This window comes from Cornus florida, unplaced genomic scaffold (genome assembly GCF_030987335.1).
Source record: "Cornus florida cultivar Cherokee Brave unplaced genomic scaffold, ASM3098733v1 CherokeeBrave_3.0.0_Hap2_Chr02, whole genome shotgun sequence".
In the NCBI taxonomy this organism is placed as follows: Eukaryota; Viridiplantae; Streptophyta; class Magnoliopsida; order Cornales; family Cornaceae; genus Cornus; species Cornus florida.
In genome coordinates this window covers 22,362,269-22,373,202 of record NW_026775572.1, presented here as the reverse complement: position 1 = coordinate 22,373,202, position 10,934 = coordinate 22,362,269, and the positions used below count along the sequence as shown (strand labels likewise).

At 38.8% G+C, this 10,934-nt stretch overlaps 2 protein-coding genes across 2 annotated transcripts; both read right to left on the bottom strand.

The window, feature by feature from the left end:
• Positions 1–866: 866 nt before the first annotated feature.
• On the bottom strand, positions 867–2,983 carry LOC132295831 (uncharacterized). The gene is made up of 3 exons (XM_059794105.1): positions 2,072–2,983; positions 1,667–2,006; positions 867–1,261 (listed from the first exon to the last, which is right to left on the bottom strand). The coding sequence occupies exons 1-3, from the start codon at positions 2,981–2,983 to the stop codon at positions 867–869; spliced, it is 1,647 nt and encodes a 548-aa protein (XP_059650088.1).
• Positions 2,984–4,267: 1,284 nt separating this feature from the next.
• Positions 4,268–6,435, bottom strand: LOC132295830 (putative F-box protein At3g16210). Its single transcript, XM_059794104.1, has 3 exons — positions 6,196–6,435; positions 5,007–5,047; positions 4,268–4,886 (listed from the first exon to the last, which is right to left on the bottom strand). The coding sequence occupies exons 1-3, from the start codon at positions 6,433–6,435 to the stop codon at positions 4,268–4,270; spliced, it is 900 nt and encodes a 299-aa protein (XP_059650087.1).
• Positions 6,436–10,934: the final 4,499 nt, after the last annotated feature.

The following is a 10,934-nucleotide window of genomic DNA, read 5'->3' as shown; positions in this document are numbered from 1 at the left end:
TAGCAAGGAAAAGAAGCAAGGTCTTGCTTCATGTAAAGGTTTGCTCTCCACCCGTAAAGAGAAGCCATAGTGGATTGGGAAGTCTCAAGAGGAGTTTTGAGCCGAGGAGTAGGAGTTTTCGAACCTCGCTAAAATCGCTGAGTCAATGTTTGCAATTTCTCTTCCCTATCTCTTTTACTTTTATGCTTTGAATTGATTATCAAGTTCATTTGGTTATTGCATAATTATTTTAAGAGACTAGTTAGTAATCATATTTATAAATTGTGAAAATTGGCCATTGACTCTATTCACCCCCCCTCTAGAGTCAATTCTTGGGCAACAACGATACGAATTCCAATAGAAGATGGCATCAAGTAGAAGTAGACAGACGAGTTTAAGAAGGTTTAAACAGTACTGGCCGTTCATGCTGCAAGAGGTATAGATATATCAAGTCAAGCACGTCTTTGAAAATGAAAAATAACATGATTCTTCCATATTATTGTTAGAAATTCTATTTAGTATATTAGTGTATTCATGTAATTTATTTGTCTCACGCGCGCCTAGTATGAGGCTTCCTTGGCTGGTCTTATCCTCGTAGGCCTTGCTTCTCTGCTGATTTGGTCCATAACACATGGTTAGTGTTTCTTAAAGCACTCCATATATATATATATATATTTTAACGGAAGAAACTGAATATTAAGGAAAAAGGAATAATACAATCAAGAAGTAGAGCGGTTAACAACCACTGGGGCTAAACCCTCCACTCAAAATCACAACACTCGGCTTCAAGAGCCTTTTTACCTAGCTTATGAGCAACAACATTACCTCCACGAGGCACCTAAGCCAAAAAAAGGACCTTTACATGCTTTAAGAAGAGAGACAATATCCTAAAAAATCACACAAAGAGCAGCCGCAGAGGGTTGAAGCCTCGTAACGGGCTGACAATCACCCTCCACCACGACATTCTGACATCCCCATAGCTGGAGAAGAGAGAGACATTTGCGAAGAATGAGAGCTTCAGCAATAGATGGGTCACTAACATGAGAGAAAAAAACTAAAGCCACTCGGATAGGATGACCATCATGATTCCGCAATATCATACCACCCCCGTATAGCTTTCTAGATGAATCAAAAGCTGCATCAAAATTGAGTTTAAGACAACCCAAAGCCGGAACACACCATCTTGAAGGAACAGAAACAACCGTAGGGGAAGGAAGAGAAAGCAAACTGGATTGACGCTGAATTTCCTGAAATTCAAGAAAGTCCCTGTGAGCCTTCTGGGCTGCCGCAAATGGATCCTAATGGAGGCGAACAAAGATCAGGTCGTTTCGACATTTCCAAATGGTCCAGCAAATGAAAGAGGCAAGACTTAAACTCTCCATTAAATTAGCATAACCTAGCAAGCGCTCTGTAAGATCCACCCATCGTTTTGGCCAAAAGGAGGGAGACACCCTTCGAAAGTCAAAACATAGAGGACTCAGCAACCAAACCAAACAAGCAAAAGGGCAGGGACAAAGTAGATGATCCACCGTTTCCATAGCCACTTCATAAAAAGGACAAGAAGAAATCTCTGAAACCCCGCGACGTGAAAGTAAAGAATTCACCGAGATACGATTATGCAAACTCTGCCAAAGGAAAAGCTAAATCTTTTGATGTGTGGGAATAGACCATGAAAGGCGCCACATACCAGGCTTAGCACCCTCAAAACTACAACCCTCAGTCAACGCTGAACCAACATTCTCTAGAAGAACGGATAAGGCAATTTGATAAGCACTGCAGACCGAAAAAGATCCATTAGAAGATGCACCCCAAACTTTACAATCAGGTCCTCCCAAGACACTCAACGGAATTTGAAGAATTAAATTACTATCGCGAGAGTTAAAATAATGGTGCACCAGCTCTGTATTCCAACTGTGAGAAGAGTGATTTATTAAAGCCGCAACAGAAGAAAATGGAGCATACAGCGGCCTAGTGGAAACTGATCCCAGAAGAGAATCCGGAAGCCAATTGTCTTTCCAGCAATTGACCTGTGACCCGTCGCCAATACGCCATTTCAAGCCGAGCTTAATAACAGCACGAGCAGAGAACAAACCTCGCCATGCCCATTAAGCTTTAGCTTTATATGGGGCATCAACAAAATTACAGTTTTTAAGTACTTCTGCTTGAAGGATTTAACAAGAAGAGAATCATCACCAATTTCCATTCGCCACGCCAACTTTGCAAGCACCGCCAAGTTAAGAGCTTCCACATTTTTAAAGCCCAAACCACCAGAAAATTTGGGAGCACAAAGATTGGACCAACTAACCCATTTAATTTTGTTGGACTTTTCCTCACCACTCCACCAGAAATTAAGTAGTTTGCTTGTGATATCCTTGCAATTCTTCTTTGGAAGCTTAAGACATTGCATAGCATTAGTCGGAAGAGCATTAAGCACCGCTTTCAACAACACTTCCCTACCTGCCTTAGAAAGCAAATTACCTTTCAGTAACTTGACTCGGGAAGAAATCCGATCTGAAATGAAATTCAGCGAAGCAACCTTGGACTTCCCTAAGAAAGAAGGTAGCCCCAGATACTTGTTCTGCCAATCAACATTATGAATACATAAAATCTGTCCACACTGATCTTTCAAATCCGAAACAGTATTAGGAGAGAAAAAGATGCTGGATTTAGCAAAATTAACCAATTGACCTTTTAAAGCAGCATAGCGATCCAAAATAAATTTAATGATCCGCACCTCCGAATTGTTGACTTTACAAAAAAGAAGAGCATCGTCGGTGAATAGCAAGTGAGATATAGGAGGACAACCGTGGGCCATTTGCAAACCATGAATCTTTTTTCGGGCTTCAAACTCCTGAAACAACATAGACAGTCCTTCAGTACAAAACAGAAACAAGAACGGAGAAAGAGGGTCTCCCTGACGGAGACCTCTAAAAGGAACAAAGCTGTCACCGCATTCTCCATTTAGCACCACAGAAAAAGGTACCGTACTGATACATTCTCGCATCAAATTAACCAGCGTTGATCAAAACCCAAATGGTGCATAAATTTACAAACAAACGACCAATGAACTCGGTCATAAGCTTTAGCCATATCAGAAGAGTAATATATAGCTGAAACAATTTTTGCATTGCATAAATGAATTTTATGGGCTCTAAACTCAGTTTTCAGGCTATAATAAATTAAGAAACATTGTATTTCCTTCCTTCAAAAAAATTTGCACCGTTCTCTTTGTGCTTTAAATAAATTACTACTTCTTACAATTTGCAATGTGCTCTGTTTTGTGCTCGAGCAAATTCCGAAATCTGATTGATATCTGAAGAAAATGATAACGTAACCACTCACGACATTTATTTGAAGAGGAACTTGTGTAAGATTATATTACTCCATTAGTTCAATTCAAGCATGAGAAATCCAATCTTTAACCAGGGTTGGTCTATGGACACAGAACATATGTAGCGCAGCAAGTGATGATATCTAATCTTGGTTAAGGTTTAGCCCGGCGACACTCCTAATTATGTAGTTAATACAAGTATATATGGTGTTGCATTCAAGCTACAGTCACTAAGTTCATGCATTCAAGCTACAATCACCAAGTTCATGCACTCAAGCTAAAATCACCAAGTTCATGCACTCAAACTAAAAAAAGCTTTTCATATTAAATTTTTTACAATAGGTTAGTTTTCATTCTTCTCCAATGCTTCTGCCAGAAAAACAAATCGGTGCTTATAATTTAGTCTCCAAAGAAAATCTTCCATACTTACAACATACAATATATTTTACCAGCCAAAGCCAATAATAAACACTAAGATATGAGTTGTGACTAGCTTCTTTTGAAGATCAATACTACCAACTTGTTAATGCATGGATTGAACACAACAAAGTAGCATTCATTTGTAGAAGAGAATTCAAATAACTACACTGCCCAAGACAAATTCCAATAGCTGCACCACAAGCATCTGCTAGCTATTTCTTTTTCTTTTTCCGCCGCTAGCTAATTCACATGGTCGATTTCAATTATCGAGTGAAAAAAGATTATTTCCACCATCAGGTTGAATGAAGCTCTCCCCATAAGAAGCTACCTTTAAACATCTATGAATTCCTAGATCTTTACTTGTTTGGGTCTCAATATTACAAGACATCAGATGGCTCTCGTGGTTTTGTCGTAGCAGTTCACCCCTCTTTCTCAAGGCTAGCAGCTTGGCAGGTGTGTCATGAAAAATACCAGTAAATCGTTTTGTCCAACAACTCGTTTTGCCACACTTCATTGTCCATATGTCACACCACTTATTCAGATAAGATACAGTAATTCCCCCAAAACTGCTATTTCGGCACAACAATTTGTAACCCCATCCGGTAGCATTACCTCTTCAAAAACTTCATCACCCATTTCGAAACGCATAAGCAATTTTTCACAACTACCCTCCGAAGTTTTCTTCGTTGCAACCCAATAAGCAGCACCATTGACAATTGCTGGATTCCGATAAAATGAATAACATGAAGGGGTAACATCAATTCTTCTCCAAGAGTCGGTGCTTAGACTATAAACGTCAGTTAGGAATTGATATTTGTAGGGCTCATCCATCTCATACACCAAACACCAAATTTTCACAACCTTGTAGTCATTAACTTTGGGGTGGAACCCAAATGCCAAACAGATGCTATAATAAACCAAATTGGAGTAGATAATTGGAGATTTTATATCTGGAGAATTAGGGAGGGTCTTTAGTTTTCTAAGTGATGGGTTCCATAAGTATATAGTGCCACTACATAATACATTAGACAAGCATACGAGGCCATTACAGGAGCCGTGCACACATAAAGATTTTTTGCGAATGCGTGAGGGAAGCTGCGGCTCAAAATACTCGTTAAAAGATACATCATCATAACGTATTGAGTAACGGTTAATTCTGGGAAAACCAGATTCATAGTAGCTGAGTATGAAATTTGTGTTTTGGCTTGAGGTTTTGAGATGTGCTTGAATAAAGAAAGGGTCAGTGATTAGAGAGCTCCATGATTTGCAGACTGACCTTAATCGAAGTAGTGATTTTACCGAGAGTCTGACCAGGATCTGAATCAAGATTTCTTGAGGGAGATAATAAAGATTGGAATTTGACCCTGCTATGCTCCTCCTTGCCATTTTGTTTTGGCTTAGATTCGCTCCTGCCATATGGGATAATCAAAACACTAGTGGACTCCTAGTCTTTATGGGATTGTGTTGGGAGTGGTAGGTCAAGTTGGGTTAGGTTTGGATTTATATTCTTCTTCTTATTATTATTATTTTATTGGATTTTAAAAAAGTATAGTTTATTACTTTTGGAATGAGAGAATTTTACGGAAATTAGATTTCAAAATGTTTAAAATCAATGGAATTTTAAAAGAATTAGGATTTGGCAGCATTTTATTGGAAATATTTTATCATTGGCAAATTCAGGGAAAAATGGAAGTATTTGAGGGAATTTGGTAACCGACAATTTTTTTTGGAAAAAAAAAAAAAAAAAAAAAAAAAAAAAAAAAAAAAAAAAATCTAGTATTACATACGCGAATTATATTTTGCCTTTTAAGAACCAACTCCAATGAAACGATTTAAAAACTTTTTAATTCTTGGTAGTCATCGTTTAATAGTTTATTTATTTATTTTATTTTTTTATTTTTTTATGTATATGTATATACAATTCAAATGAATTTTAATCGTAATGAAATACATAAATTCTTATAGATCTTTTTAGATTTTTTGTTTTTATTTTTATTTTTATTTTTATTTTCATAAAAGGTTTATAAACTATCAAAAATAAAATAAATATCTATAAATTTATATAGTAGGGGAAAGTGCATTAAACTCCCCTCAACTACAAATAACCCCCTCCAACTATGAAATTGGTTAAGTTTTAGGACAGAGAAGGTTTTCCGGCAGACTGGCATTGACAGAAAAGTTAGAAAGACCTTTTTACCCTTCCCCAAAATGAGGTTGTTTTAGTACCAACTCACTCAAGGAATGAGGTGCCAGATAGTAATCTCAAAGACCAATCAAAACCCACATCACAGCCACCTCATCCACATGCTCGGCAGACCTTTATCAAACGGTTCCACTGAGCAACCTTTATTATTATCTTTTTTTCCAAAGGCAAGAAAATCTTTCATTAGATGAAATTAAATATGAATACAATCCATATAAGCTTTATCTTCTATGAAAGTTGGAAAAATATCAAAAAAACATACAGTTTCTCTTCTCTGCATAGCATACTGGGCAAGACTATGAGCCAAAACATTTGCCTGCCGCTTCACCCAACCAATCTTCCATCGATCATGTAGTTTTATATATGCCTGAATATCTCCCAAAATAGCTTCAACGTCAACTGAAACTTTTGATGGATTAATCACCAAACTACAATCTCCTTCAATCTCCACTTCTGTTAATTCCCATGCTTGAGCCCACTTTAAGGCTAATCTTGCAAACATGGCTTTAGCTATTAATACAGAAGCCACGTTTGGGAAGAAATGGATGACCGCCTTTAAAACCTTACCCCTACAATCTCGAAGAACTAAGCCAGTAGTAGTATCTTTGGTGTGATCTCTATAGGGAGCATCAAAATTCAGCTTCAATCCACTTTCTGCAGGAGCTTTCCATCACACAACATCAGATTGTGAGGAACTGCTCATCCTAGCTTCATGGCCGCCTTTAATAACCTCTTGATACTCATTCCAATGGTGAAATGCTAACTACATTAGAGCCCTCTCCCCAATCTCTTTCTATTTAAAATAAAATCGATTTCTACTCTTCCATAAATACCAACAAACATAGACAAATAAGCTCGGAGTGAATCCCACATTTCATAGTTTTATGGAGTTCGTGGACGGAGTCGTGGTGATTAGTTCTTGGCTAGTCTTCTAGCCAAAGAAGATGATGTAGTAGAAGAAGATTATCCTGCAGTTGTTCGTGATTTTCTAGATGTGTTTCTGGAATATTTGACAGAGTTGCCTCCACACCGAGAAGTGGAGTTCACTATTGATTTGATGCCCGGTACCGAACCAATTTCTATGGCACCGTATCGTATGGCACCAGTTGAATTGGAAGAATTGAAGATGTAGCTTGATGATTTGAGGATGAAAGGTTTCATCTGACCGAGTGTGTCACCATGGGGCGCACCAGTCTTGTTTGCTAAGAAGGAAGATGTTTCTTTGAGGTTATGCATTGATTACCGGAAGTTGAATCATGCCACCATCAAGAACAAGTATCATTTACCAAGGATAGACAATTTGTTTGACCAGTTAAGGGGAACCAGTTGTTTTTCAAAGATTGACTTCAGGTCAGGCTATTATCAGCTGCGAGTTAGGGATGAGGATATTCCAAAGACGGTGTTCTGTACTCGGTATGGACATTATGAGTTCCTTGTTATGCCTTTTGGCTTGACTAATGCGCCAGCGGCATTCATGGACTTAATGAACCGTGTCTTTCACGATTAATTAGACCAATTTGTGGTAGTTTTCGTGGATGACATTCTTGTGTAATCACGATCTCGGGAGGAGCACGAGATCCATTTGAGAATTGTATTGTAGATTTTACGGGAGCACCGATTGTATGCCAAATATGAGAAGTGTGAATTTTGGCTACAAGAGGTGAAGTTTTTAGGGCATGTTGTTTCAGAAGGTAGAGTATCAATTGATCCATCAAAGATAGAGGCAGTTCTAAATTGGGAGCAACCCAAGAATGTGTTTGAAATCCATAGTTTTCTTGGTTTAGTAGGTTACTACCGAAGATTTGTGAAAGATTTTTCTCGCTTGGTAGCACCTATGAAACGTTTGACCCGGAAAGGAATCAAGTTTGTGTGGAATGAAGCTTGTGAGTCATCATTTCAGGAGTTAAAGACAAGATCTACTACAGCTCCAGTGTTGGTGATACCTGAGCGTGGCTTAGGTTACGTGATTTATTGTGACGCTTCACGTGATGGTTTGGGATGCGTGTTGATGCACGATGGTAGAGTAGTGGCCTATGGGTCTCGACAGTTGAAGACTCACGAGCTTAACTACCCTACTTATGATTTAGAGTTAGCGGAGTTGTATTTGCCTTGAAGTGTAAGAGACACTACTTGTATGGTGAGAGAGTCGTGGTGTACTCAGATCATAAAAGTCTCAAGTACCTTTTTTCCAAAAAGTACTTGAATAACAGACAGAGGCGATGGGTTGAATTATTAGAAGATTATAATTTTGATTTGCAGTATCATCCGGGCAAGGCAAATGTGGTAGCAAATGCCTTAAGCCAAAAATCTCGTGGGACTTTGGCCGGTTTGGCTATTCAAAAATGGAAGATGCTTGAAGATTTGGCAAAGATGGAATTGCAGTGTTTTGATGATGATGTTTGCAGTGAGTCAGCATTCTTATTTAGTCTTGTGGCTCAGCCTACTCTTGTTAGACGAGTGATTGAGTTACAGAGACAAGATCCAAATTTGGATGCCATTTACACCTTGATCTCTGGTGGTAAGACAGTGAAAGAGTGGACCTTACATGTAGATAGAGGTCTATGGTATAGAGGCTTGTTGGTTGTTTCTAAAGGATGCCGTGAGGACATCCTACGGGAGTTGCACACTTCCCACTTTGCAGTTCATCCAGGCGGTAAAAAGATGTATCACAATTTGAGATGTCAGTATTGGTGGAACGGGATGAAGAAAGATGTTGCACAGTTTGTGGCTAAGTGCCTTACTTGTCAACAGGTGAAGGCTGAGCATCAGAGACCGGCTGGTTTGTTATAACCATTGCCTGTAGCACAGTGGAAATAGGAACATATTGCTATGGATTTTGTGACAGGTTTTCCAAGGTCACGGAGGGGCAATGAAGCTGTATGGGTTATCGTTGATAGATTAACCAAGACGGCTCACTTTTTGCATATTAAGGCAACAGATGATGTAGAGAAGCTTGCTGTTCTTTATGTGAAGGAGATTGTAAGGTTACATGGAGTTCCTGTAACCATTGTTTCAGATAGGGATGCCAAGTTCATTACGAAGTTCTGGGAAGGACTTCAAGCAGCGTTTGGTTCAGCGTTGCATCTTAGTACGGCATTCCATACATAGACAGACGGCCAGTCAGAGCATACTATCCAGATCTTAGAGGATATGCTTCGGGCATGTGTGCTTGACTTGGGTAGTAGTTGGGAAGATCATCTACCGCTTATTGAGTTTGCCTACAACAACAGTTATCAGGCGAGCATTGAGATGGCTCTATTTGAAGCATTGTACGGTAGACCTTGTAGGTCTCCAGTTTATTGGATTGAGGTGGGCGAGACAGCCGCCTTAGGACCCGACATTGTACTCAAGACTACTGAGAAGATTAAGCTGATCAGACAGAGGCTACTTATAGCTCAGAGTCGACAGAAGAGCTATGCAGATAATCGGAGAGCCGTTATCTTTTGAGGTGGGAGACCATGTTTTTCTACGGGTTTCTCCCCGGAAGAGATTGTAGAGGTTCAGAAAGAGTGGCAAGTTATCGCCACGATTCATTGGACCTTTTAAGATCTTGGACCGGGTAGGACAGGTTACCTATAGACTTGCTTTACCACCGCAGATGTACAGAGTCCATAATGTCTTTCATGTATCGATGCTACGGAAGTACGAGCCGGATCTATCTCATATTTTGAGTTGGGTTGATGAGGATGTTTCCTACGAGGAGGGACTAGTTTAGATCCTTCACACATAACAGAAGGTGTTGAGGAACAAGACGATACCATTAGTGAAAGTTCTCTAGAGGCATCATGGAGTTAAGAGGGCTACTTGGGAGCTTGAATGGGAGGTTCGCTCCAAGTATTCAGAGTTGTTTTCTCCCTCAAGTATGTCTTGATTTCGGGGACGAAATCTTTTAAAGTTGGGGAGAATGTAATGTTTGAGTTTATATATATATATATGGTGTAGCATAAGAACAAAAAAAAAAAAAAAAAAAAAAAAAAAAGAAAGAAAAAAAGAAAGGAAAAATAAAAAAAAAAGTGGGTGGGACCCACAATTTGTTTAAGTCAATTTGAGACCATATTTGGTCTCTGTTTGTTTTCATCCTCTCTCTCCCGTCTCTGTCTTCCTCTAGGTTCTTTTTTTTTTTTTTTTCATTTCAAGCTCCCACTCTTGATTTCTCCCTCATTTCTTAGTGTTTCTAAGAGCCGTTTGCGGCTATTCTAAGCCCACGATGAGATCAACAAGTTGATAGGAGCAATTCCTTGGTTGGTGCATAATAGGAAATTCGAAATCCTAGGGTTTGAGGTGGAAAATTGGGGATTTTGCATAAAATTGAGGTAGGAGTTCTAATTCACATGTTCTTGGGCCTTTTTGTGAATTACTCTACTTAATTGATTATTAACATGCTTAATTTGTAGAAAATTTCTTGCTTTATTATATATATATTTATATTGTGTCAAAGTTGTGACTATATGTTGCTTGATATATATGATAATGAAGTATGTTAATTCAAGCTTTTGTGCCTTTAGTGCTAGTTTGGTGATTAGAAAACATGAAATATAAGTTTAGAAATTTTTATGTTGTAAAGTATGTCTAAGTATTAAATTTTCATGCCTATTATGATTAATTTGCTAGAAATTGCTATATGGAAGTGTGTTGATTTGTGACATAGGAAAATCTTATGTTGATTTGTGAATTGTAAAAATCCTTAATTTGACATGGCACTGGGAAGCATAAGACATTCATGCATATCATTGGGAAAGAATGGGAAAAATTGATTTGAATAAATGATATGGATTTTTGGGAAAGAATTTTAAAAAGGATTTTGCGAAAAAAAAACCTTGCCGCCTAGGAGTTGCCTAAGGACCGTGGCGTTAGTGAGGCCTAGAGGGGACTAGGGGAATCGCCCTAGTGTGGTTGAGTTACCTGGCCCTAAATGATGCCATGTAGTTGCCATGGGTCAGGGATAGTGACCAATTCTCCTCTCGTGCCGCCATGGAGTTACCATGGGACGGGCTCACTAAC

Excerpts from the sequence above, each read along its gene's own strand:
- LOC132295831 (XM_059794105.1), bottom strand. The coding sequence starts at position 2,983 with ATGCGAGAATGTATCAGTACGGTACCTTTTTCTGTGGTGCTAAATGGA. Across the intron at positions 2,007-2,071 it reads AGCTTAATGGGCATGGCGAG|GTCAATTGCTGGAAAGACAA; the intron begins GTTTGTTCTCTG and ends GACGGGTCACAG. Across the intron at positions 1,262-1,666 it reads TTTTGAGGGTGCTAAGCCTG|CCCAGAAGGCTCACAGGGAC; the intron begins GTATGTGGCGCC and ends CATTTGCGGCAG.
- LOC132295830 (XM_059794104.1), bottom strand. The coding sequence starts at position 6,435 with ATGTTTGCAAGATTAGCCTTAAAGTGGGCTCAAGCATGGGAATTAACA. Across the intron at positions 5,048-6,195 it reads CTATGCAGAGAAGAGAAACT|ATCCTGGTCAGACTCTCGGT; the intron begins GTATGTTTTTTT and ends ATCTTGATTCAG. Across the intron at positions 4,887-5,006 it reads AAATCACTACTTCGATTAAG|AATTAACCGTTACTCAATAC; the intron begins GTCAGTCTGCAA and ends TGGTTTTCCCAG.